The sequence below is a fragment of the Phascolarctos cinereus genome, unplaced genomic scaffold, assembly GCF_003287225.1.
Source record: "Phascolarctos cinereus isolate Bilbo 61053 unplaced genomic scaffold, phaCin_HiC Scaffold_5;HRSCAF=322, whole genome shotgun sequence".
NCBI lineage: Eukaryota > Metazoa > Chordata > Mammalia > Diprotodontia > Phascolarctidae > Phascolarctos > Phascolarctos cinereus.
In genome coordinates, this window is record NW_027555958.1 from 43,631,099 (window position 1) to 43,656,948 (window position 25,850).

General features: G+C 44.2%; 3 protein-coding genes across 14 annotated transcripts in view; 1 reads left to right on the forward strand and 2 right to left on the reverse strand.

Moving 5' to 3' along the window:
• GABPB2 (GA binding protein transcription factor subunit beta 2) overlaps nt 1–7,626 on the reverse strand; it is a 29,339-nt gene extending 21,713 nt beyond the window's left edge. For 2 of the 5 annotated variants that reach the window (XM_078154874.1, XM_021004800.2), the window contains exons 1-5: nt 7,538–7,626; nt 5,030–5,169; nt 2,582–2,749; nt 1,800–1,994; nt 492–627 (exon numbers count right to left, since the gene is read on the reverse strand). In XM_078154874.1, coding sequence (XP_078011000.1) covers nt 492–627; nt 1,800–1,994; nt 2,582–2,749; nt 5,030–5,137 — 607 coding nt within the window. In that variant the 5' untranslated portion in view covers nt 5,138–5,169; nt 7,538–7,626. The remainder of the gene's footprint in view (nt 1–491; nt 628–1,799; nt 1,995–2,581; nt 2,750–5,029; nt 5,170–7,537) is intronic. The other 3 variants (XM_078154878.1, XM_078154875.1, XM_078154877.1) reach the window with 2 other exon arrangements.
• A 1,846-nt stretch (nt 7,627–9,472) lies between these two features.
• On the reverse strand, nt 9,473–21,649 carry MLLT11 (MLLT11 transcription factor 7 cofactor). Of its 7 annotated transcripts, none has more exons than XM_021004841.2 (4): nt 21,571–21,644; nt 15,530–15,662; nt 14,934–14,985; nt 9,473–10,866 (listed from the first exon to the last, which is right to left on the reverse strand). In XM_021004841.2, the coding sequence occupies exon 4, from the start codon at nt 10,858–10,860 to the stop codon at nt 10,585–10,587; it is 276 nt and encodes a 91-aa protein (XP_020860500.1). In that variant the 5' UTR covers nt 10,861–10,866; nt 14,934–14,985; nt 15,530–15,662; nt 21,571–21,644; the 3' UTR covers nt 9,473–10,584. The 7 variants fall into 7 exon arrangements, with proteins under 7 accessions (XP_020860500.1, XP_078011007.1, XP_078011008.1 ...); XM_078154881.1 differs by lacking the exon at nt 21,571–21,644 and adding an exon at nt 17,082–17,156; XM_078154882.1 differs by lacking the exon at nt 14,934–14,985.
• CDC42SE1 (CDC42 small effector 1) lies at nt 15,894–25,390 on the forward strand. 2 transcript variants are annotated; one of them, XM_078154883.1, is made up of 5 exons: nt 15,894–16,068; nt 21,185–21,511; nt 22,200–22,313; nt 22,760–22,848; nt 23,214–25,390. In XM_078154883.1, the coding sequence occupies exons 2-4, from the start codon at nt 21,458–21,460 to the stop codon at nt 22,832–22,834; spliced, it is 243 nt and encodes an 80-aa protein (XP_078011009.1). In that variant the 5' UTR covers nt 15,894–16,068; nt 21,185–21,457; the 3' UTR covers nt 22,835–22,848; nt 23,214–25,390. The 2 variants fall into 2 exon arrangements, with proteins under 2 accessions (XP_078011009.1, XP_020860533.1); XM_021004874.2 differs by having other exon boundaries at nt 15,900–16,068; nt 22,203–22,313.
• Nucleotides 25,391–25,850: the final 460 nt, after the last annotated feature.

Sequence of the window (25,850 nt, forward strand, 5' to 3'; positions counted from 1 at the left end):
AAAGTCACATACAGCGTAAATGACCTAGGCTGACTTTGAACACAGGTCCCGACTCCCAATATAGAGCTCCTTTCCCTATACCGCCCTGCTTTTATTCTCTATGCCATATTCCCAGAAACAGGAATACGGGTGGAAACACAAATGTGACCTATTAAGAAATCTCTTCCTATTTATCCTATTTACAGAGATGACAATGATGATGATAACTTATAATACCTACTACATGCCAGGTACTGTGCTCAGCACTTTACAAACATTTTCTCATTTGATCCTCACAACAACCCTGTGAGGTGGGTGCTGTTGTTATTCCTGTTTTACAACTGAGGAGACTGAGAAGTGCAGTGAACTGCCCAGGATCACAGTATCTGAGTCTGGGCTCAGCTCTCCATGCATCATGGCACCACTCAGTGCTTCTCTAGTATAAAGGAAAACCTGCTAGCATCCCATGGACTTTCCAGATGGCAATCAGCCCTTGCTCAATGGCCTGTTACCTGTAGTGGTTTTGGTGCTGGCTGAAGAAACAAGGCTGGCAAGGTTGACGACTTCTCCAGATGTGAAGATAAAGGGAGCAGCCACTGTCACGGTGCTGGTTGCTGGGGGGGCATTCCCCTGGTGCTGCATTGCCTCCTGCCAGACAAGGCATGACTTTTCAAAGTCAGAATGCTTATTACAGACTGAGTTATCTAGTTACTCAACAACTCCCTTGACAATATTCTACCATCCAAAACCAGCTCCCGCACAAAATGTCCCAGGGAGCTCTGTGTTCACATTAAGGCTGTTGGGTTTTTTTCTCAGACAAAAGAAACAGAGACAGTAAGCTATTTTTTCAAGGTTGTTTATGTCTTAGAAAAATAAAGTGCTATCATGTTCAAAAACTCTGAAGACAGGTAAACCACTTAACTTTGTTGTTTCTTACCTTCCCTAATGAAGGGGCTAGACTAAACCTCTACTAAGTCTTCTGGCCCCCAATTTATATGATCAGTATGCTAATCTGCCTCCATACAGTCAGGAATCACCTCCTAAGTTTGGAACAACAATGCACTCCACTTTTCCTAGGAAGAAATGTGAAAGTATGCACCAGCTCAGCAAATGACTCTCACAATTGGAACATGACCTTTTGAAGTCTAGTTCCCATACAACTGAAGCAAACATGACCTCCCTTTAGATTCTATATTATCAGAAGCAGTTTTCCACAAACATGCTCAGGGCTAAAAAAATCCCTGTTACGTAAGGAAGTTTAAATACGGAACTGAGAGTTGAACAGGGCAACAAGTCTGTAGGGAACTACTTCTTGGGAAAACAGACACAAAAGGAATAAAAAGTTACATCTATTTCTCATATACAGTCAACTTAACTACCTACACATGAATTGTCTACAACTAAACTTCAGATTTCAGCCTTCCTTATCATTCCAAGCCTGATTATGGGACAGCCTCCCTTACCAACTAATAGACATTCAGAAAACACACAATGACATTTAAAGATTTGCCTCAGTCAAATGTAACTGGAAAGGCAAACCTCTTGGATGGAAACAACACAGCATATTCCAAAACCAAATAAATATAAATTATTTGTTGACTCCCCACACCATTATTCTCTTTGAAAAATAAAAACTGAATTGACTACAGAGCATGCTACAGACACCCCTCCCCCACCCCACCCCCCATATTTAAAGGGATTTTTTAAAGTATTACTTTGAAAGGGCTGGGAAAATTCAATTCTGAATAGTCTCCATAATAAATTTCGACTCGTTTGACTAGCATCTAGGGAAATGACAGTTAAGTACAGTAGCCACACACCTGGAGAATGACAAGAATCTCTGGGTTGTTCTTCTCCAGAGCTATGTCAAAAGCAGATTTATCAAATTTGCTGAAGGCATGGACATCAGCTCCATACTTGATCAGCAGCTCCACCACATCACGATGATGGTGTTCTGTGGCCCAATGCAAAGCAGTCATTTTCAGCATGTCCTTGGCATTCACATCTGCACCATTCTGTCACAAAAAAAACCAAATTTTCCCTCAGATGACAGATACAGGGCAGTAGGTATAAGTTCCCATCACAAAATTTGAAGGATTACTGGAGAATTATATATATACTCCAATTTCGATCATGCTTAAGTAAACTTAGAAGAAGAACACCTCCAAATTCTCTCTCTCAATGCTGATAAACATGCTACACAGACTGGGCACAGGTCCTTTCAAGGACAGTACTGAGGAACTGGAACTGACAGGGGAGCAGTATTTCTCAGTAAGACAAAAAAGAACACATATTTGTCTCACTATATATACATAATGAAATCTAAATGCCTGAAAAGCAACCAGGGACCACCTGCTTATTATTCTATGTTTTAAGAGTGTAAGGAGGCTGACTTCTCTCAACCACTGTTACCCTTGAGAAAGATCAGTTCTCCTGCCCCAGGAGCCTTGCCTTTCCACCCAATTTCTCTCTGCCCACAGTTCCCACCTGCCCATTCAGGCAAGTGAATCAGAGTGCTGGGTAAGCCTCTGCAGGCCTGCTTTCGAGTTACAGTAATGTTTCTCATTTACGTATGACTCAACCCAACCACGTCTCGCTTTACCCGGACAAGCAGCTCCACGATATGTGCATGTCCGTCCGCCGCAGCCATATGCAAAGGAGTTCTGTCTACCTTAGTCCTGGCATCCCTGCTAACCCCTGCTCTCAGGAGCACTTCCGCTGTGGAATAATGACCATACTGGGCTGCGAGGTGGAGAGGTGATGTTCCAAGCTGTGGAGAAATAACACCCATTGAATGTGTGCACATCCTGGATTGACACTATGGAGGATATATAAAGACAGTGAGCCCAGGCACCTATGTCCTACTGAAGCTTACAACCTGGACGAGAAGTCAGGTCACTTTCAAAGCAGCCCATCAGTAAACATGAACTAATATATTGCCAGCTGATTGCCAGCCAAGTGCTTAGGTGAAAAGAGTAAAACTAATCAGCCCTTCTCTGCAGAGGTAGAGGACTATGGGTATGGACATCACAAATACTGTCAGACCCAACTGATGTGTTAGTTAAATTTGAACTGTTTCTTTTTTTTTCTTTTCTTTTATTCCTTGTTAATGTCTTATGGGGGAAGGGATATATTCAGAAACAAAAGTGGTTAAAACAAAAGAGACTGGTCATTTAAAAAATAAATAAATAAAAACTGAACCATCAGGTAGAATAAAATCAGGGAAAGTTTCCTAGAAGAACTGACCCTTGTGCAGGTCTGAAAGCAAATGAGTACTATGAACTGGTAAAAGAATTAGAAGAGAGAAACAGGGACTAGCAAGTTATATGTAAAAGTCTTATTGAAGAACAGGAATCTAGAATTCTATAATGCATCTTAATAGGAATAACTCTGCCTAAATTAGTGGGTCTGGGAGGCAACATAAAATGAGGTTACAGGACTGGAAGCAAGGGCAGGAGTGTGCAGTAGAACGGTGTTAGTTATGACCTGCCAATGGCAAAAAAAACAATTATTTCTCACCCAGGGCCAGATCCTACTTGAGTTACCAATACTCTGCTCTGCAATCTGAACAGAGGCTATCCCTCAAGGTCTAGTGCTCTCTATTTTAAGCTCCTTTCACTCTCAGCATCTCACATTTTCATTTTCCTTGTCATATGCATAACTGGGTTTAATTCACATTGCTCTTCTCCAGATCTATTTACAGAAATGTTCATTTCACAGGTTCTCTTTTTGTTCTTCCTCTCATGGAAGAGCAGCTGGCCCCGAGGCTATGAAATAAGCTCCTTCACCAAACAGTTAAAACCCAGAAAGTCTGAGGAACCTCAAGCTCAAGAATATTATGGCCTGGATCTCTGCTCCCAAAGCTGGCTTTTAAGTCTCAGGAAATTACATCTTTCTCTTTAATTGTTAAAACACTGGCAAAGGAAATCGAAAAGGCTAGAAAATTTCTACTGACCAGAACGCAATGGTGAAAAGAGAGCCAAGAGGTTTATTTCTTTAAGAATTCATTCTCATTGTACTGATTCTGTTGAATTTCAGGTAATTACAAATGCTTCCAACGCAAGTACTGCTGTTCAGTCATTCTGGGGTTTCAGTCATGTCCGATTCTTCATGACCGCATCTGTGGTTTTCTTGGCAAAGATACCGGAGTGATTTGCCATTTCCTTCTCCAGCTTATGTGACAGACGAGGAAACTGAGGCAAACTGGGGTAAGTGACTTGCCCAGGGTCATACAACTAGTAGGTGTCTGAGGATGATTTGAACTCAGCTCTTCCTGACTCCAGGCCTAACGCTCTATTCACAATGCCATCTAGCTGCCCTACTAATACACACAAATACACCCAAAAGAAAACTAAATCTTTAGAAGACACACTCAAAACCATTTCAGAAACACATGTATCTCAACCACCACCAATACATCCATAAGATCCAATTTGGAAAATCATAGAGTAAAAAAATAGCACACTAATCATGTCTTCAGGTATAACAAAAGGCACAAAACCTGAAGCAGTGAGAATAAAGCACCAAAATAAGGTCCCCAGGTAAGAAGAGCCCAGTGAAATCCTTTTTCATCTTCTCTGAATCACAGATCACCACAAACACAGAGTGCAGGCTACATTCTGTCTGTGTCCCGCCCCCCACTGATATTCCCAGGATTCCTCAGTTCTCTAGAAAAATACTCCACAGCCTTGTCCTGTTTTGTGTCAAGCTGAAGGACTAATGGGTGGAACAGGCAGAAGTTACAGGGCAGCACGTAAAGTAAAACTTCCTAACAACCACTGTTGTCCAAAAACAGAATGAACAGTCTTGGTGGGGAATGAATTTCTCCATCACTACAGGTCTTAAAACAGAGACTAGATGAAATCCAGCTTAAATCAGGGGATGCTGTAGATTAAGTTTCTGTCTCATGTAAGGGTTGGCCTCAATAACTTCTGAGGAGCCTTCCCAATTTAGGATTCATCCCCTTCTTTACTTCCCTTGATGGTAAACACATGACTTGATGGTGTCTGCTTCAGGCAGCTTAGAAAGATGTTCTCTCCCCTAAACTTACCCAATCCGTAGTAAAAGGGGCACCATTGGCCATCAAAGTCCTCACTTCATCATCTTGTCCTTTTCTTGCTGCTTCTAGCAACCTCTTCCCCAGGTCCACCAAAGACATCTTTATGCATAAGAACAAGTATTTTCAGGAAGCTGTAACCCCCAAAAGAATAGTGTTAATGAAAATGCTTTCTAAGACTCTCTTGGCTGAGCTATTAGCAGCTTACCTTCTGATTTCTACTTTGTGTGACACAAGTTATGAGCTCTCTGGGAGATGCACACATCCTAACCAACAGGCCTTCACTTTCAGCCTTCAAAAAAATGCTGTGGCAAATACAAAATGCTACAATGAAATGATCCCAAGTCCATTTTCTTGTTCTGGGTGTCAGTTAATAAAGCAACCTGCCACTGCCAAACATCATTTCAAGAAAAACAATACAAAGTATTGTGCAGGTTATACAGGGTGTTCCAAAAGTCTCCCTGCAGGTTTTAGGCTTTAAAAGTTTAAAACTGCTCTAAGTGTTTTGGGACACACTGCATAGTGCTTATGATCTCCAGAGGGCATGGAGAATGCTTGGCTGTGTAAAAACCTCCTATTACAAACCACTGCTTGACGAAATTTAGGAGTTCATGTTAGAAGCCCCTATCTTAGCACTGGAGGGACTTGGGGTGAGCATGCAACACAACGGAATACAAAGCACAGGGTCTCTAAATCAAACCAGTTTAACCTGGGTCCCTCCCATCACAGGAGTGTGAGGGCACAGGCCCAGAGAAGGCAAATAACAATTTCAGGCCTGATCTCCATCTTATCGTAGGCCAATTGTGCTATCACTCCATGACTCAATTTCTCCATTTATATAACATAAGATTATCATGATCAAGGTTTCAATTCTCAGAAGGGAATAAATCATAACAGCTTAAGTTTCCACAGTGCTGAGGTTAAAAAATATCTTTCCTTAGGGCAGCCTTCTTAAATGGTGTACCCCCATCTTACAGATCAAGAAACTCAGTCTGAGAGAGGCTAAGTGGCACTGCCATCGTCTAATTGAAAGACACAGTACTACATCCCAGGTCCGCCAGACTCCAAATGTACTTTTCTCAGCCTGCCACGTTGCCTCCCTAAAGGTTTTGCCTTTGTATATCAAATGGCACAAAGGAGACTCTGCTTAGTGTTTTTTGCCTACAAATTTAAAATTAAATGCAGCTTTTCAAGTGCTTTATCAGTCAAAAGCTCCATTTAACTACTCAAGCTAGTTCCCTGCAGAAAAGTATTTTCAAAAATCTATTTATAAGATACAAATTTTACACTCCTTGATCACCCCTACAAAAATTGCTCCCAGAACAAGGAGGAATGAATGAACTAAGCAATAAAGTACAGAAATACTAGTATGAAAACTCTTTATCTGCAGATGGAATGATGTTGACTTTCCTTAAAACAACCAAAAAGACTCCAATTTTCTAGGGGAGCAGCTATAGAACGTAAATATAAATTTCTTCAACAGCTCTGAAAAACCTGCCTCCTTCAAGTTCAGCATATCACACTTCCGTTGCTATCACCATCACAACTCTTTGTCGAGTGTTTTTCAAAAAAAAAAAAAAACCAACTCCAGGTTTCGGTGGGGCTGTGAGTTTTCCCCATCTGTGTTTTCTGTGCTTAACCACTCAATGTTATCAAGTGTCTTCAATCTCATTTTGAGGCAGGAGAGGAAAAAGTGGTGGGGGGGTGACATCGCTAAACTGAAACTGAGGTTAACATTAATTCTCGAAGAAGGCCAAGAACAGTTTTATTTTCTAGCATCTCAGGGACAGAAACCAAGGAAGGGCTGTAAGTGATGTAGTCGCCACCGCACACATTTAAAATACGTGTATTCTTACAGTGGGCTGGTATTCTGAAGCCTCAACTCTCACTGAAGAGCTTTTCCCTGCTAATTCTATCGCCTGAACCCTAAGGAAAAAAATAAACTGCATTTGTAAGACGACAGCACTTTGTTGGGTGACTGATGCAGGGGGTCCCAACTTTGCTCTGGCATTGCATGCCGATGTCAGCCCTGGACCGGGACGGAGACCCCCGAGCTCCCCGAAGGAACGCGGCCGACCCCCCACGCAACGGAAGGGTCCGAGTGATGCGTGAAATGAAGGTGAACGTAGGATGCTTGTGTGTCGGGCGCGAGCCTACGCGAGGCCCCGGGAAGGACGAGGGAGCCGGGCAAGCCGCGACGTCCGCGGCACCGCGCCAGGGCCGGGGACCATGCCTCGCGATCGCGGGGCGCACACGTGGGGCCCCCTAGCGGCCTCACCGGCGCCCCCCGCGGCCGAGCCTGGGCACCGGCCCCGGTGCTCCCCGCCCTCTCCCAGACCCCTCCCCTTCCTCCCGACTCCAACCCCTTCCTCCGGGCCCCTCCGGGGGCTCCCCCCGGCGCTCCGGCTCCCGCGGCCGCGCTCGAGCACTCGGCTTCCGGGGCCACGAGGGGGCGAGGGGGCGCGGGTACCCCCCCTCCCCACCCCCTTCCCGGGGACTCACCGCTGCGTCGGGGGCGCCGCCGACCCTGCTCCCTCCGCGCCCGCCAGTTTGCTCCCCTTTTTTCCCCTGAGTCGGACGCCCCGTCGGCAGGAGCAACTTTTTTCGACTTTTTCATACATGCATATTGGGTGGGGGGGCCCTTTAACCCCCCCCTCGTGGAGAAATGGAGGAGACAAAATGGCGGTCCCGGAAGTGCTGGGGCCGCCGGGGAATCGTCTCCGGCGGAAGAATCTGCTGTGGGAAACGATCAAAGACATCCCCGTCCCCGCCGAAGAGAGGGGCGCGGGGGGGCGGGGGCTCATTCTCCGAGTCCAGAGGCCTGCTGGGGGCGACAGACATACCCCGAGGTTGGGGTGAATGGGACTATTTTAGCGCCGCGCACTCTTACGTGAGCTCACGTATTACAAAGTCCCGGCAAGGGGCGGGGCCCGGGCTTTTTTTTTTTTTTTTTTTTTGGCGCCAAGAACGGGAAGAAACCGTGAGGAGAAACCTCCCGCGCCGTGGTCGCCATGTGGGTGTCTCAATCCCGGACCTTACCGCACCGCGGCTCCTCTGACGTCCCAGAGTGGGGGCGGGGCGTGGGTCCAACGGACGTTTATGACGGTGGGGTCACGCGGTCGCGCCCGCGCCTTTGAAGGTCATCCCCTCTCCACCTCGAGCACGCAAGAGCGTTGCCATGACCACCGTGTGGAAATGGTCATTTTTTTAGCGGCATTAATACGAAAGGCGGTGAGCCTTTATCAATCTAATTACTGTGTGCCGGGCACCCTGCTCCTCGCTGGGAGACATACATAACCTGCCCGCCTGCAGCTTCCATTCTAGTGGGGGATGGGGGAAACGACGCTTAAAAGGGAACTGAAAAGTGGGGGAGGAGATGCAAGGAAAGAAAGGAGAATTAAGACCGGTTGACCGACCCAGAGGGGGCTGACCCGGGGCAGGCAGAGACAATAATTCCAGGGTCCAGCAAGTTTATTTATCTGACTCAGGTGGTTTTTTTTCCCCCTCACAAGATTCTTTTTCTTGAGAACTCGCTTCAGGCAATCTTCTTAAATGTCCGATTAAGTTATTACAATCGCCGCGTTAATGATTTCACTCCTTGAATGTGGCATTGATATTAATGAAACATTTTCAGTGCTTAGAGGTGGTGGAGGTACTTATGTGTCCCACTCCCTTTTTTTGAATGCCCAAGGTGGAGAGTAACCTTTGGTTACTTAAAAAAAATATGTGTATTTTCTTATTTGAAAGTGATTTCTCTCTTTGAATTGCTTTATCTTCTTTGTGGTACCTTTAGGGAGTTGAATACATTGTGACTTGAATGCTAGCTTAAGTTTACATAACATGTTGCTCTAACCGTATTGTAAATTAAGGGCAACCTTTAACTCCTTTCTCTTCTCTTTCCAAAGTGTCCCACGACACTCATCATTTGATATTAATACCTATTAAATGATAAGTTCACCTCTGAGAGATGAGGTTAAAGGGGGAGGGGGGGAAATCGGGCACATGAATTAAAAGGGGTCTGTAAGATCTTGGTGCAGTAGGGGTCACTTAAAAGCTTTGATGACAAGTCACTTCTCTGGCCTTGTTTCCACTTCTGTAAATGACCTCTACCATCCCTTTTGCTCTATGTTTAGTTAGAAGAAGTCTTTGCACCTAAGCCTCTCAGTTGGTGGGGACTGTGCTAGGTTCAGAGCAAACTAGTGGAAGAGAGGCACATAAAATTGGAGCAAACCAAATTCTCTAAACTCCAGTTTTCATCATTTCTTTCGTCATATACTTGGACCTCCACCTTTTTTGGTAAAAGAGTGTTCATTTCTTTGTACCCAGCCCCACCTCCCCCAAAGAGATAAGGCTAAAATGAATAACGCTGTACAATTAGGAAACAAAATCCTAAAGCACCAGCCGCTTCCCTATGAACAAAGAGAAAGTAACATGAAATTCAAGCATGGGATTAAACAGCTTTATTAGATGAGAGTGAGGAATTATCAGCACAAATAACGGGGAAAGAGTGGAGAACTCTCAAAGATAGTATGGTAAAGAGTGTCAGGATGTGAAGAAGGTATTGATCATCTCATTTTATGCCCTCAAGGTACCTGAACCATTAGAGACTGCTGGGCTGGTAATTTCTAAAGGGGTTAAAGCTGAGGTCCTTTGAGACTGTAGGTTACAGGATGGAGCTAAGAACAAAACAGGCTTAAGGACCTGCTCCCAACAACGTGGGACTGTCATAAACAGCAAAAAATAACATGTTAAAAGTTTGAGATTTGTGTTTTTTTCTTAGTGAACTTTCCGTATCACTACCCATGTTCTTCAGTTAAGAACAAAGCTGAGGAAGAGAGAAGTCTTGAGGAGGAAAGAACATAGCTCCATAGAAGGGAGGGAAGGGCTTTAATTATTTAAGAATTTGCTTAAGTATTTTCACTTGGCTCCATTTTTCAACATCTGTTGCCTCAGGGCTTAAGTCTTCATCCCTTACTTCTCTGCCTGGAAAGACACTTGGTTACTTTATTGTTTGGAACAGGCTTTACCTTTTTATAGCAGACAATCCCAAAAAGAAATCCCAGAATTTTCAGTGATTCATGAGAAAGCCACCCATGCTAACTGACCTAGGGGTAGAGATGGAAAGGCTGGTAAACTGTCTATAAAGCTGGTAACAATGGGGTCAAGAACCAATTTACCACACCTCTCACTACTATACTGCTCCTCTTTGACTCTGAGGCAGGTTGGTTTGTGCCTGCCCCCCAGTCAGACTTGTTTTCTAAAGCTAGTCTCAGGAGAGAAAGGAATTTGGGTACCTAGGACCTTTTGTTTGAAGAACCATACCTCTTCTGAAGTGATTTGAAGGACTTGGTAGGGAACGAGGGGTGCCTGTGGGGGTACAATATAGAGGGAAATAAATAACAATAAATAAATAGCCATTCCATGGCAGATTCTTTTAGCACCACCTCAACACAATGAAGGGGGAAAGCAGGTCTAAAACGAAGTGTAGGGAGGAAGGGGCCAAAGAAAGAGAAAGTACAGAAATGGTGATAGGGAGAGAGGTTTTAGCCTTAAATCAAGTCCAACTCAAAGGAGTGGATGCTGGCAATAGGGGCTCTCCAGAAGTTGAAGGTGCTGTACTCAAGTAGGGCATCGCCTTCAGGACAGTTCTTCTGCCCAGCTTCACTTGGCTCATCTTCAGACATTTTCCCACTGTTGTTGCCTCGGGTCTTATAAGTGGACATGTCCAGCAGTCCCAGGCCCTCCAACTCGGACAGGTCCAGTTCAGGAATGGGCATCCTCCAGAAAAGGAAAGAGCTGTACTGGCTGCTCACAGGGTCCCTCATGACTCCCTGGGAAGGAATCACCAATTAATATACATACTGCAAAGAGTCTCCATGATATTTCTGGCCTGTTTTCCTGTCCCTCCCCTGCTCAGAAACATACAGTAACAGCTCCTCTGCTCCACCCATCCAATCAGAGGACTTCAGGAAGCCTCCCCCTTTCATCCTTCACCTGCAGTCTGTTCTTAGTGAACCATCTTAGAATGGTTCCCTCTAGCATCAACTCAACTCAGCAATGTGGTCCCTCTATCCACAAACTCTTCACTGCTGACAGATTGTTGTCACCATCATTCCTCACATTCCTTGCCTTGAACTTTTGCTCACAAGTAAATATCTGCTTATCTATATTCTGTTTTCTTTTAAACAAAAACCTTTGAAAGGTTTTCTATACTTCCCAGTAATTCTCACTTTTCCCATGGTACCATCCTTTATATTATAGCTAAGATTTATGTAGTGCTTTAAGGTTTGCAAAGCACTTAATAATGGCACTTTACATATAGTACCTCTTTTGATAATAAAAACCTCAAAAAGTTAAGCAAGACTTTCTACCACAGTGATCTCCACTATTAAAGTATGTAACATTCTGCCACTGTTAAAAGTGCAAGATATTCTACACCTGTCCTCTTGTAACACAGTGCTAGAATCCATGAAGATGTCACCCCATGCTACACTCTTCTGTGTACTCTTGTTGTATTTATGGTATACAATTTATTATTCTCTAATTGTGTCGCAGGTTAATTTCCCCCAAACTAGATTATAAGATCCTTGAAGGTAGGAACCAGGTTTTAGAATCTTTCCCTATGCGATACTAGGCACATAAGTATTCAATGAATGAGGATGGTTTGGATTTACTACTACAGGCAAATAAACCTTTCTTTTTCTACCTCTGAGGGTTTTTTTTTTAACAGATTATACCCTGTCTTGAAAGGGTTTCCCTCTACCTCTCTACCATTCTCTTTGCTCCTTCTTTCCTTCTAAATGCTATGATAGAATCAACTCCTTCTGGAGACCTTCTTTAATTAACTCTGGCTCCATAGTTATCCTTCTAGCATTTCCCCAGAACCCATGTATAGAGTGCTATAAGAATATTACATTGTATATTATATTATAATATATATTATTATATATTATACTATTATAGACTAAAATTCTATATTATGTATGTAGAATATAATATAATTAGTTCCATATTATACATGTAGAGTATAATACAGAGTTTGTTCTATATTATGTGTGTAGAATGTAATATATAAAATTAGTTGCATTTCATAGGTCTCATGTCTTTTAAAGTGTTTATTAAAAATATATATCTCCATTTAGCTCTGACTTTTTCTAAGAGCAGGATACAAACCTCTCTATTTTCTTCTAAGAGTTGTACAGAGTTCAGCACACAAAGGTTAATCAATGATGTCAACTGACTTTTCACTTTAAAGGTACACATGTAGATTAACACCCCAAATCTGTCAGGCCACAGCTGATGTCTTAAATACCTGGTCCAGTTTTCCAGCTTTGCCCTCCGCTACACAAAAACTTATCCTTGTTATTTCTTTTGCCCTTATTTCAGGTAATAGTTAAGGGCAGTAAAGGCAAATGATTACAAATCCTGGGTAGAAGATTCAGTTATTAAATGGAGTTTTCTCCAAGCTGATTGAATTCCCATCACTCTCCTCCCTAACCAGACTCATCCCACCCACACACTGCTACCAAGCAGAACAAACTGCTCTTATCTTTGTACAATCCTGGCAAACAAAGAGAGATTGAAGTGGAGGTGTCAGGTATTGCCTAGAATGTCCAGAAGGGACAAGAACACAACCCTCTCCCTGAGAAGAAATGCCTTCTAGGCTGTAGAAAATAATTCCTTGCAATAGTTCCTACCATCACTCTGGACCTGTAAGTCTTTGCCTCTGTCTTAAATAATGAAAAAAATCCCTAAATAATGTGAAATTTCTGTACTGGAGTCTTATAGGGAAAGTCCTTTGCTAGAATAGGGCTATGGAAGTCTTTGGCATAAGAAGGCTGGAAGGGGTTTTTAAATGTTAACTGATCCTTGTTGCTCTTTCTCTTTTTAACTAGGCATGAACTCTAAAATAAACCCTACAAGCTGAGCGTTAGTCAGCATGGAAGTTGCTTAGAAAAAAGGGAGGGTGAGGCAGGGAGAGCTGGCATAGCGTGGGGGAAGTATGTGGGAAAGGTGAGGTCATCATCCTGGGATATTCAGCTCTGCTCCACCTCAAAAATATTTGCAAAAAATATATGTACATGTACAAAAAGATGTACTTTTCATATATTTAACCCTGCAAAGGCTTGGGGCTAAGAAGTCCCAAGAAATAAACCCAGAAAGCAAAACAGTAGTACCAGGTTCAGCAAATAGCCTTACCTGCAGTACATATTTTCCAAGTGTTGTACTACAATGCTTCCTTGAAAACAGGATTGATAGTTTATACTTCTCCTATATCTGCTACGAAACCTAATACAGTACTAAGCTAATAGGCTTCTTAATACTTATTGATCGGAATTACAAGATAATACAAACTCTCTACTTACAAACGTGCAAGAGCTATCTACTTAACTTATTTTTCTGAGTGTTAAAATATCCTGTATACATGGGGAAAATGTAAAAGACCGTAAAGAACAAGAAATAGATCATAAGAGCTGCCTCCATTTTCCATTCCTCTGATGTAAAAAGGTTGACTGAATAGTCCTTACACAGTAGGCAGAGAAGGAAATCTAATTTTTCTTTTTGCAATTAAGTCAAGCAAAACATCTTTTTAAAAATATTTGCTTAGGATCTAAATCTAGATATGTCATTAACCCAGAAGCTCATACAGAGATAGAGACACATACAAAGATCTAAATAAATAGGTAGTAATTTACAACAGAGAAATTAGGTCTACATATAAAGTTTCTCTGAATGAGTGATGGTTAAAATTCCCTTCATAACAATGGTATACATTTTAATTCCTTTCGAAATTCTAAACAAAATATGGTAAAAGCCTTTCTTTACTCCACCAAATGCCCTTGTACCCTAAGCACTGCTAGGACAGAAGCTATAAGCCTTTATTTTCAGTTATCTAGAATTTCAAGCAAAAACATATCTTGCCCTCAATTATCTGGATAATTTCACGTGTTGATGCAGGCAGAGATTATCAGATATCGGGAGAGAGGAGATATAGGAATATAGAAATACAAAGACAGAGACACACCCGTGGATTCACAGCCACACAAAGCCTTGGTCACATCAAACCTTATTAAGACCTTATGGGTATCCTACTTCATTTACCTCCCAGGGTCTGTGTCATGATGTTACTCATGAAGGAAAAGTAATGGGAACCCTTCTATTACAAATATCCCATCCTGTCCCCAATCCTTTTCGCTGGACCTTCCAGACCTCTAAGCTGCGAACATACGATTCCCCAGAAACTGACTCCCTCTCCCTGCTCTTGTATGCTGCATTGAATTCAAATGATATTGTAGGACAGCTCCCTACCACAGAAGGCCTCACCTTCTCTACTTCTGCCTCTTCTGTATAGAGAAAGATTAGATCAAGGGAAGACTGATGTCCAGAGGACTGGAAGCTATTCCTACACACTTCCTTCTATAAATCCTTCCTAGGTTTTCATGGAATGGGTAAACACATCAGAGAAATACTAAAAGGATTTTTTTTTAATTGAGGAAGATAGACGAGTAATAATGAAGATTTATCAATAGACTGAAAGATAAATATATCAACACAGATGTTATTACATATTTAAGATAAATTATAAGAGTATATATATATATTATATATATATATATATATTCACACACACAAACAGCTAGAAATAAGATTTGGAAAGGTTATTAAATATATAGGTAAATATATCTATAGCTAGAGATATGCAAATAGATGTGAAAATAAATACACAAATAAATATGATAGAGTAATTCTTTCAACTGACCACCTATTATTTAGAACTCGCCCTTTTTTGCCTTTTCCGTCCTCCCGGTGAATCTCCTGTCCAACCCATGGTCAATCCCTGCAAAACAAGCTGCCTCCCTGTTAGCCCTAACTGCCTTTCTCCCTCAGCTCAGCTTACCAATCACCAACAGTTTGTGGGTTCCACGAATGTGTCTTCAGGAGGCTTGGGGCTGATGGATAAAGAGAAGGTTGCGGTTGAAGCTTTGTCTGCCTTGCTTTCACGCCTTTCTCTCTCTGATTGTGAGTCTGTCTCACTGTCTAGTCAGTCTCCCCCTGCAATGCAGCCCCTCCTAAAGGGGCGGAAGGACTCCCCCGCTCCCCTCCCCCTCCCTGCCTGGGCCTGTGACTCTGCTAATTCTCAATGATTCTAGGGCCTATCCCTTCTAGGGGAAGAAAGAAGATAGGCCTGCTGGAGGTCCAGTCACAATATGTTAATTAACTCCCATTTCTTCCAGACATCTGCTAATAGTGCATGAGTAACCAGTTTCTCATTCTTTGATTTATTTTTAGGTTTATGAATTAAAATGTCTACATTGCAGCAAGGGTAGAGGGTAAAAGGGGTATTCCTCCCTCCCCCAACTTCAAGTAACCCAGACCTTGAAATCACTTTGAGAATTAGAGAAATCCTTGACTCTTTTTCAACATTGTCATCTCTCAGAATCCCCTTCTCACACAAACCCAAGCTGGGAGGACCATCCAAAAAGAAACCTATACCTATTCCTCTTGGAGAAGGGCACAGAAGAGGCTTGGAGAGGAGACACAGAGGGAATAAGTAGGTCTGTGATCCATGAAGTCTCTAATGTTTAATCTGCCTGCCTGCTGAAAGGGCAGAAATGTTCCTGTTGACCTTCAGTGAAGAACAAACACGTAAGTGTAAGTCAGGGGATCACCACTTTCTCCTCCGCCCCCCCTGCCAGGAGGGTAAGAAGCAGGCCCACTTGGGCTCTCCAGCCCTCTTGGTTTTGCACAACTGGGTGGGCTGGCACCCAGAACTGCCCCCTCATCTCTCAGCCATGCATTCCCCAATCTGTCCAGAGTGGGAGCTGCGGGCCTGGCTGTAGAAAGGCGGATTTCGTAATCGAGTTGCTACCGTTTCCGCCATCAGCCAGCCCCACCTCTCTCCAGGCCCGCCCTCAGTTCCCCCACACCGCCTAGAAGAGAAAACCTTGAAGTCCCTGACGGGAGGACCCAGACCTGGAGCCAAGAAGCCCCTCAATATCACCACCAAACATTTCAATCCCCGGGAAAGGCAGGTCAGAGAGTCGGGACTTGGACATCTCTGGTCTTTTGTCCACTCTATGGAGGGAGGGGTGGGAAGGAGGGCCACCGGATGCTGGTGGGAAAAGAGTCTGAGACTGGCTGGATTCGAGGTGGCAGGGGTTTGGGGGAGGAGGAACCCCCCCCATTTACTTGGCTCCCCCCAAGAAGAACTCTCCAAACCTAGGTCTGTTGGTTCCTTACAGTTAGAGCAACCAAAATACCAGAGCAGGGGAGAACGGGGAGTCAAGGTTGAAGAAGTGGGGGTGGGGAGGAACTCCCCCCAGCCCAACTAAGGCTGGGATTCCGGTGGGGGATTTAGATCAGGGACTTGGGTGGGGGAAGCTTGGATAAAGTCTAAGCAAGGTAAAGGGGAGCAGCCGCTGAGGAGGAGGATGGTGGACTTCCGCCTACAAGTTTCAAGCCACAGGCCAGTGAGAGGCTTACAGAAAAGAGAATGTCCCTCCCCGAGAAGGGCTTCTGGGAATGCTGGGTCTATGGGTCAGGAATGGAGCTTGGGGGAGCAGCAGGATTCTGTTTATTGGGGATCCCTCCAGGAGGCCTGGGGTGGGGTACAGTGCTGCCACCAACCCCCAAACTAGGTGCGATTGGGGGTGGGCTAGATCTTGCTTGAGCCTGTCATGTGACTGAAATTCACCTGGGATCCTGTCCCCCATCCTTGGCCCTTCACCCCCGCTTTATCCTAGAGCCCCTCCAGGAAGAGGTGGAGGTGGTGTACTCAGAGCCAGAGCTTCCCCTTTCTCTCCCCCCCCTTTTCCTTTCTCTTTCTCTCCAGCTGCTTCTTGTGAAGGCTTGTCAGGCAGCGGGAGCAAGCCGGAGGCCGGGTGCTGGGAGGCCGTGGGACCGGGAAAACCGGTTTGGGGCCAGCGTAGGATCAGGGAACAGAGTGCCTCCTGCCTCCCTCTAGGTTTCTTTTCCCATAAAATCTCAACCCCATCAACCCTGGGCTGTGGATCTCAAAGTTTGGGGGACTAGAGAGTGAAATCACCTTGGGTCTTGAATTCCTAGGATAAAAGTTGGCTAGGCTGCCACAGCTTTTTCTTTTCACATGAAGGAGAGAAATCTCTCGGCTCCTTAGTGCCCTGTGACCTTGAGCAGAAGAGGTTGTCTTGCTTCTACGTTTCACTTTTTCTCTTCGAGAACAAATGAAGATTTGGAGGTGTCCTTGACAATCTAGAAGTCCCCTTCTAGAATCGAACCCCCATCCTTCTAGCTGGGTTCTCAGCCACTCCCCCTCTCCCTCTGTATGGATGGGGAAAGCCTAGAGACTCCGCCTCTGGAGCTCTCCAGCCTTGGGCTCCATTCTCTCCAGAGGCCCACCCTTTGCTAGCCGCCATAGCTCTCGAAGACTGCCTGCTTCCTTTTCTGCTCTGATGTTGTTCTCCTTCCCCCCACCACAGTCACCCGGGCCTGACCTCCCCAGATCCCCACTTCTACACAAGATGGCCACCTGGGCTGGAGGGGGCAGGGAGAGGCAGGGTCATGAAGTTTCTCCTTTGAACCTCAGTAGCTTCAAGATTCTACAGTCTTGAAGAACAGAATTTCCTGGTCACTTCTTAGCATCATTCGTCCGTTGGTGCCAAGTCCCCACTTTCCCTCCCCCCAGCTCTGGCCAGGTCCCTGGAAGAAGGAACAGAAGGATCCTTGTTCCCTCTGCCACCACCCCCTACTTTACCTCTGTCCACTCAGCTTCCCGGGAGAGCCCAGTCTTAACATAGCCTGCCTTGGATGGGGGGGGGGAGTTTCCTCTGATTCTTCATTGTTTTCTCCATTTCCCCCTTGACCTCTTCTACCCACTGTTACCACTGAGACAAATCCTATGACTGACTGCCCAACAGACCACAGGTTCCCCCTCCCTCCCCCATCCCCAAACCCATGTTTGTCTGTCCTAGCTTATGTCCTTTGTCTGGTCCTTCTTCAGCAGTAGGAGAGGAAACCTCAGCTACTGTTCTCTTCTCCTTCGTGTCTCCACTCAGTTTCCAATATATTTATGTTCCCATTTCACTGCTGTTAAAATCTCTTGCCTTCTCAATAGGGGGAGTGTCCAAGAGCCAGGCTAAGGGGGAGGGAAGTCCCTAGGTATAATAAATGAAATACTCACATATAAGCTTTAAGGTTAAAAAGTCCTTTTCTTGTAACCTTGTAGGAATAGGTAGTATATGTATTATTATTCCCAGTTTACAGATCAGGAGATGGCCTTCGTGAGATTAAGTGATTTGCTCATGTTTACACAGCTAGTAAGCATGAAAATCAGGATTCTCACCTTGGTTTCTACCAGCTTCCAAATCCAATGCTGCTTACCTTGGGTATCTGAAATTCTAATGCTAATTGTATGTCAGGACAACTTGGGCCTAGTAGGTCCCTAATAAATGTTTATTTAATCAAAAGAATTGGCAATATGTATTTTGATGAATACGTGCATAAAATGGACTTAATTTGGAATATAGAGGTTCACCTTCCTTCTTGGATCCAGATTAGAGCAATGACTTGAGAAAAACAAGATGTGACATCTCCTGCCTCTGTGCCATCATCACTCAGGTCATTCCTCATGCTAAGAGTGCCTTCCCTCCTTCTCATCTCCTCCATTTGAAATGCTCTCCCTTGAAGGCCCCTTCTCCCTGCATCAAACCTTTCCTGGTCCACTCAGACTCCCCTTTTCTGCTAAGAAAAAGGGAGATAATAATACTTGTATTCTGTATCTCCCAGGGCTACTATGAGGAAAGTACTTTGTTAAACCCTCATTCAATATATTAATGTCAATATTATCTGTCCTTTGCTCTTACTCAATTTAATTCAGTAAGAATTTAGTAATCGCCTATGTGCCAACACTGCTAAGTACAGGAGATATATAAAGAGAAAAATGGAACAGTCCATGCCTTTGAGGAGCATGTATTCTACTGAGGGAAAACAACGTATCACATATAAGTAAATGCAAAATCTATGCGAAGGAAATACAAGATAATTTTGAGGCAAGGCTTGAGTATAGATCAGCAACAAAGAAAACCAAGAAAATCCTCATGTAATAGACTTAGAATTTCAAGAGGAGAAAGGGAAGACCGAGATTGAGACAGGAGATGGAATATAGTATACAGAGAACATGTTCCGAGGAGACCGATTTGGCTGGATTGTAGAATCTAGGAAAGGGGGTAATATGGAATGGGTCTCAAAAGATATGTGGAAGTCACGTTGGAAAGGGCTTTAAAGGCCAAACGAGAGTTCATCTTTTGTTCTAGAGGCAACAGGGAGACACTGAAGCTTCTGGAGGTCAGTAGAGATATAGTCATACTGTGTTTTGTGTCATACCTAATAGATTGTAATTACTTGATGGGAAGTACTGTTATTTTTCCATCTTTGTGTCTCCGGTGCCTAGCATAAGTGCTTGGCATCTAGGAGACACTTAGTAAGTTCGTATTGAATAAATGAATTGTAACAAATGTTAAACTGAAATGTCCTGATATTACAGATACTGAAGATCATTAAGCACTTTAAATAGCAATGGCTGTCTTTTAGTCAGGTGTTAAGCATTTGATTGTTGAGGGTGCTTGGCGGGGTGGTGAAGCAGCTGAGGGTGGTTGTGGAGAGGAGCAGAATGGGTCAAGACTGGGGAGAGGAAGGGGTCTTGTGGACACAAAATAGAGCATTGAACAAAAAAGGGATGGAGAGACTGAGCTTAAAACCTTAAAACCTTGCCCTGGGACACACAGATATCTACATACCATCTAGACAGTGAAACATGGTCATACAAAATACATACAAACAGGTATAGAACATAGATACAAAAGGTAGATACGTATACACACACATACTTGACTCTATCTTTCAAGGTCAGGTAATGGAGGAATTATGCCAAAGTGTCCCTGGGGAAAAGAGGGAGGAAATACTTTCAATTTATCAAACATTTATTGTATCAACTATGTTCAAGGTGTCATGCTAGGCTCTGGAATACAAAGATAAACCATAAAATTGTCTTCCCTCAAGGAGTTTAAAATCTAATTGGGGGTGGGGGGAAGAGCACAAACATGATAAGTTAGTATGACACAAGGTAGAATATGATGAGGCAGGGGAATCCCTGGACAAAGTGCTCCAAGAAAGTCTAAACAGGGAGTGATCATGTTTATCTGGAGGAATCAAAGATTTCGTGGAGGCCATGGCACTTGAGTCAGGCCCTGAAGAGAAAGATTTCATCAGGCAGAGATGAGAAGGGAGTAAGTTCTAAGCATGGGGGTTGTCCTACCCTAATGTAGGAAGATGAAAAGCTACATAATAAGACTGGACAACAGCCAATAAATAGGCCTGTGTTGGACTGGAGTATAGAATGCAAAAAAAAAAAGAGAGTAGTATGAGATAAAGCAGGAAAGATAGGTTAACATCAGATTGTGGAAGAATTTAACTGTCAGGATGATTTTTTTAAAATTCTCTGGCTAATAGGGAAATACTTTAGTTGGAGAAAATTGAAGGATGAGCAAAGGCAGTAAATAAGGGAAGAAGTCTAATTTGTTAGGAAGCCTTCTCTGAAGTCTGCTTGTCATCTCTCTTGCTGTAGTCTAAGTCTCTTAAACAAGGCCTGGTTTGTTTATATAGAAATCTAAGTGATAGGGGGGTGAGGGGAGAGGGGCAAAGTTATGAGGAGGGACAAGATAGAGCAGAAATAGTATTGGTAGGGAAGGAAGCTTGTTAGGGTTAGGGGCCCTGTTGGTGAAAAGAAACCACTATTTCCTCTTCACTTCTAAGTTATTTATCTGCCCCTCCTCTTCCGCCCCCACCTCAGGAAGAGCAAGCTGAAGCTTGCAACATTCCCCAACCTAGATTAGCTCTGTTCTCCTCATCATTGGTCCCCACCTCCTTTTATCTCTCCCCCAGCACCCCAGGTTTCTGCCCTTCAGCCTTTTAATGCCCTTTCCTTTCCATCACTGCCACGTCTTTACCTGAGGGTTATGAAGCACATAAGCCCTGAAGTGGGAAAACAGTAGTTAGTGTTGGAATGTGGAGGGGGAAGGATATGAGGAGGTTGGGAAGCTTTTGGCCTTGGAATAAGGGGTCCTCAAGAGGACAGTGTTCTTGCTAACCTTGCCTTCTTCTCCTCTCTTCCAGGTCTCCAAATTTTGAGGAAGATAACAGCTTTCTGCCCCATATGTCCTACTCTCTTCTCTTCCTTCCTAGTCTCCCATGGTCTGAGGCACTGACTAGTTGAAGGTTCTTAGGATTCTACCCTCCCAAGTCCATCTGACTCATTCGAATTGTTCATCAATCCCCAGAGGAGAATAAGGGTGAAGAGGGGGTCTCTAAAGAAGGAAGACCAAGGGACCAGAAAAGGAGCCCTCTGGGGCCTCGGGCAGGGGGACAAAACTGGAATCATCAGGGAACATGAGTGAGTTTTGGCACAAATTGGGCTGCTGCGTGGTAGAGAAACCCCAGCCGGTGAGTCTTTCCCCTTCTCCCTCCCTTACCCCACCCCTGTCACACAAGAGGTAATATACCTTATACTATACACACTGTCCAGGTGCTGTCTTCTTTGAGGCACACTTTCTTTTCTGCCAGGATAGTATCTCATGTAGGCAGCTAGTACATGAAGCAAAGCTAAAAAATTAATGGTCCCAATTTCTCCCACTCTGCCCACCAGTCCTGGGTAGACAGAGAGAGGGCAATGCTAGGCAACCATCCACATTGTTCCCTCATTGACCGGTGACTTCAGCTGATTCAGCATCTGCAATATAGACCACAGCCAGATCTTTTTCTTCCATATTACTGTCTACCCAGGACAGTGCTTCTTCATTTCTTGTCTCATTCCCTAGTACATTTGTCTGCCCCTCTCCTTCATGGTCTTATCGAGAAAAGAGTCTTTCAGGGCAGCTAGGTGGTGCAGTGGATAGAGCACCAGCCCTGGAGTCAGGAGGACCTTAGTTCAAATCTGGCCTCAGACACATAACACTTACTAGCTCTGTGACCCTGGGTAAGTCACTTAACCCCAATTGCTTCACCAAAAAAAAAAAAAAGGAGAGAGACAGAAAAGAGTCTTTGCTTTCTAGAGTATCTTGTTTAGTATCTTGTCCCTCTTTCCTAGCTCTGGCTGACAGTCTTTACTCTTAATCACTCCACCCTTTCCTAGCAGAAGAAGAAGAGAAGGCGGATTGACAGGACCATGATTGGAGAACCTATGAATTTTGTTCATCTAACACACATTGGCTCTGGAGAGATGGGGGCTGGAGATGGACTATCCATGGTAAATAAGAGAAAAGAAGAAGGCTTGGAATGGGGACCTCATCAGGAACTGTTCCCTGGTACTGAAGACTGAGGCTATTGCCTGGGGAGCTATGAAAAGGACTTCTCCAAAGCCTATTTCAAAAACATGGTTTTGAAAGTCAAATAAAATGAGTGTTTAAAAATAGTTATAAAAATATAAAGCACTATACAAATGCAAAATATTATTAGGAATACTTGCTTACATTTCATGCTTATGAAGGACAGAATAAGAGAAGAGAGGCTAAGACTATATAGCTGGAGGCAAGGCTGTGAGATCTGAGAAATTACTTCATAGTTAAGGAGACCTAGGGATAAAATAGCAAGGGAAGCTTGAGATATCTCCTTTCCAGGCACAACAGCTATCTGTGTGGGGAGTTGAGGCACAGAAGGGTTAATATGATTATCTAAGATGCCTTTTCCTCACAGACAGGTGCTGTACAAGAGCAAATGAGATCCAAGGGAAACCGGGACAGGCCGTGGAGCAGCTCCCGGGGCTTATAGCTCTAAAGGAGATGGTGAGTGAAGGAGAAAGAAACCCTTCCCCCAGCACCCACTCCATCCTCTAACTTTTTAGTTCTGACCCAGGTTGGAAATTAATGGGAGAGGGAAAAATATGAGTGAAGTCCCACAGTGAGAGAAGTCCAACAGCTAGGAGAAGAGTAATTAAAAGAAACAAACAAGCAACAGCAATGTGGAGACTGAATGAGGCAGAAATTCAGTAAGCAAAATAGAGACATATGGTCTATTCAGTTCAAACATTCATTAAGCTCCACTATGTTGGAAATAGCCACAACGACAGTCTTTCCTGAGTAGGTCTTTCCCTTCCTCCTAGGTCCTCAATCTACTTTAGGCCTGACCATTCCACTCTTTTCCTACTCAGGTTTTGCCATCTTGGAGTCCCCAGTCCTGTGCTCAGCTAAGAAGAAATGCTGCCCCATCCTGAACCAGTGACCCCAGGACCTTCCCCTCTGTCTTCCCTCCCTGTCATTGTTTAGAAGGGCTTGGGAGACTGGACTCCTCACTATGCCACCCTGGTCAAGCCCCTCCTGGAGATGGGGTCAAGGCAGCAGGACTGACCAAATGGCCACTGGCTAGTCAGCTTCTAGTCTTGGATGCCCAACTGACCTGAGATAGGAACCCTCGCACCCACCCTTGGGAGGAACCATGGGTGAAGTCTAGGTTTCTTGATGATGGTCTGGGCCCTGGGCTGCTCTTTAACTTGGACCCCTAACTTAGGAATCCTCTTCTTGGGGTAGATGGGTTGCATTGCCAGAGCTGAGGCCGGCTTTGTTGATTGCTACCTGCATCCACAACTTCTCTAGCTCTCTTCCTGGACTGAAAGCAGATTTCAGGCAAAGGGCTGGGGAAGACAACCAACTACTTTTCTCATTTTCCCCCTTTGGACTCTAGCTCCTCAGCTCACAGCATTTCAGCATCTATCTCTGAACACCTAGGGCCTTTGAGCCCTGGTTTCTATAGCATTAGTATTCTCCCCACCAATTATCCCCTCCCCCTCCCCCACTTTTTTTTTTAAATTAAAAAGTTAATTTAAGACCAGTTCTCTTAATTACTCCCCAGCCATGCCAGGAACCATCACAATCCCCACTACATCTATCTTGGGGTTGGGAATTGGGAGAAACTGCCTGTGTACTAGACATTTGTCGTTCTGTCAAATTCTCAGGATCAGGCTTGACCTCCATTGACCTCCCCTGCTGGCACAGGTGAGGGAGAGAATGGAAAGAGGAGGTGGGACCTGGGACTACAGGAGGAAGCTATATCTCAGGGAGGACCTCCTGATCATCCTGGGAGAGAGATAAAAGGCTACCTTTGAATTTGTAGGTGGAAACCTCACAATAATGTGGTTGCTTGGGGGCAGGGTTCTGCTCAGAGTATAAACCCTAGTAGATTTGAGATTTGAGGATGTGATTTTCTTCCTCAAGTTCTGGCCCATCTTAGAGTCTGCAGCTGGGCTGTGGACAGACATGGGGTGACTTGTAGCCAGGGTTAGCAAGATTCTACACCTTTCCAAGCCATGCAACTTTACTATTTCTGTATGTGTATCTGATGTTTCTGTGATAGATGTATGTTTGTGTGATGTGGTCATTCTTGCTGATTGGGAGAGGTCCCAAAGGGCTAAGTAAGACCTCAGTAGAGTACCCTGACATGGGAAGGGCCAGTGGTGAAAATTCCACATCTTGCTCCCCTCCCGTGCAATACTAGACCCCGGTGAGGTTTAGGATGAATTCTGAGAAGCTCCCCACCTGACAAAAGGGGCCAGTGTTGTTTGAAAGAGGAAAGTGGTGGGGGGTCTTGATACCTCCAATCTGTCTCTGGTATTTCTGCTTGATTCCCTTTCTGAAGGAGTAGGGAAGTAGACTGAGGAAGGCATAAGCCAAACCTAAACCTGACCCTCCACTCAACTGAGGAAAGCAGGCAAGGAGTTCTCTGTCTCTGTAGTCACTCCCATGGCAGGAAGGAGACACTAAGAGAACTCTTAGGAGCATGTGACCCAAGACTCCAATTCTTCCATCTTTATAAGTACTTTGCCTCCATCTGCACTGACTAGGGGCATTTATTTTTTCAAAACTTTGCTCTTCTTTTTTATTATCATCGCTTTAGATCAATGGTTGATATGGGACAATAATTTCCTGGCTTACTCTTTGTTCATCTTTCTGGTTATTTTGAGGGGTAGCCTGAATTCTACCCTGAAAGCTAAGTGGAAACTAGGAATCTCTGCCTGGGAATTGAATTGACTTGGTTCTGGAAGGGTTGAAGTATTGTCTGGTCAGCTGGATCTGTGAACACTGTAGTTTTTCATCTCTAGTCTTGGGCCACACTCCTTTTTTTCTTTCCTTTTGAGATTTCTTACCATTGGCCTTCCCTTTTATGGAACTCACTTGATGTCACTTAAGCCTTCCCTATCACTTCTACCAACTTCCAAAAGTGAGTGGGATGGGTTTGAGAGTCTTAATTTATCAAAAAAAAAAAAAAGCAAAAACAAAACTGCCAGACTTTGTTAAATATGTTTTTTCAAATAAAAAAATTCTCCAGCAAAAAGCTTCAGAAGGATCTTTCTTTGTAGGGGCTTATGGGGATGGGGAGTTGGGGGAGGAAAGGCAATGTTGTATCTGGGTGGATGGAGTTAGGAGGTTCTTGGCTTACATCGTGAGGGTAGGAGAGTGAGAAGCAAAGGTGAATGCACTCAAATGGGGCCTTCAGAATTCCTGTCTCAGGAAGGGGCTGGACAGAATGGAGTCAGGGGAAAGACTGGGATAACATCTGAAGACCATGACTCCTAGGGACTCTCCTTTACTTTCTTTTCTTTGACTTTAGATTGACCTAGATTCAGACATTTAAAAAACTAGCCTTGGAAATAAGGAAGAAAATAAATAACAGCATTTCAGGCTATAACTTGGGAGCAGAGGAGGAAATTGTATAGAAATTACTGATTCTTTTCTTGGGTGGGGGGTGTATGTCTCCATCCTCTTCTAGGCCCAACCACCCCTTCAATGAGATA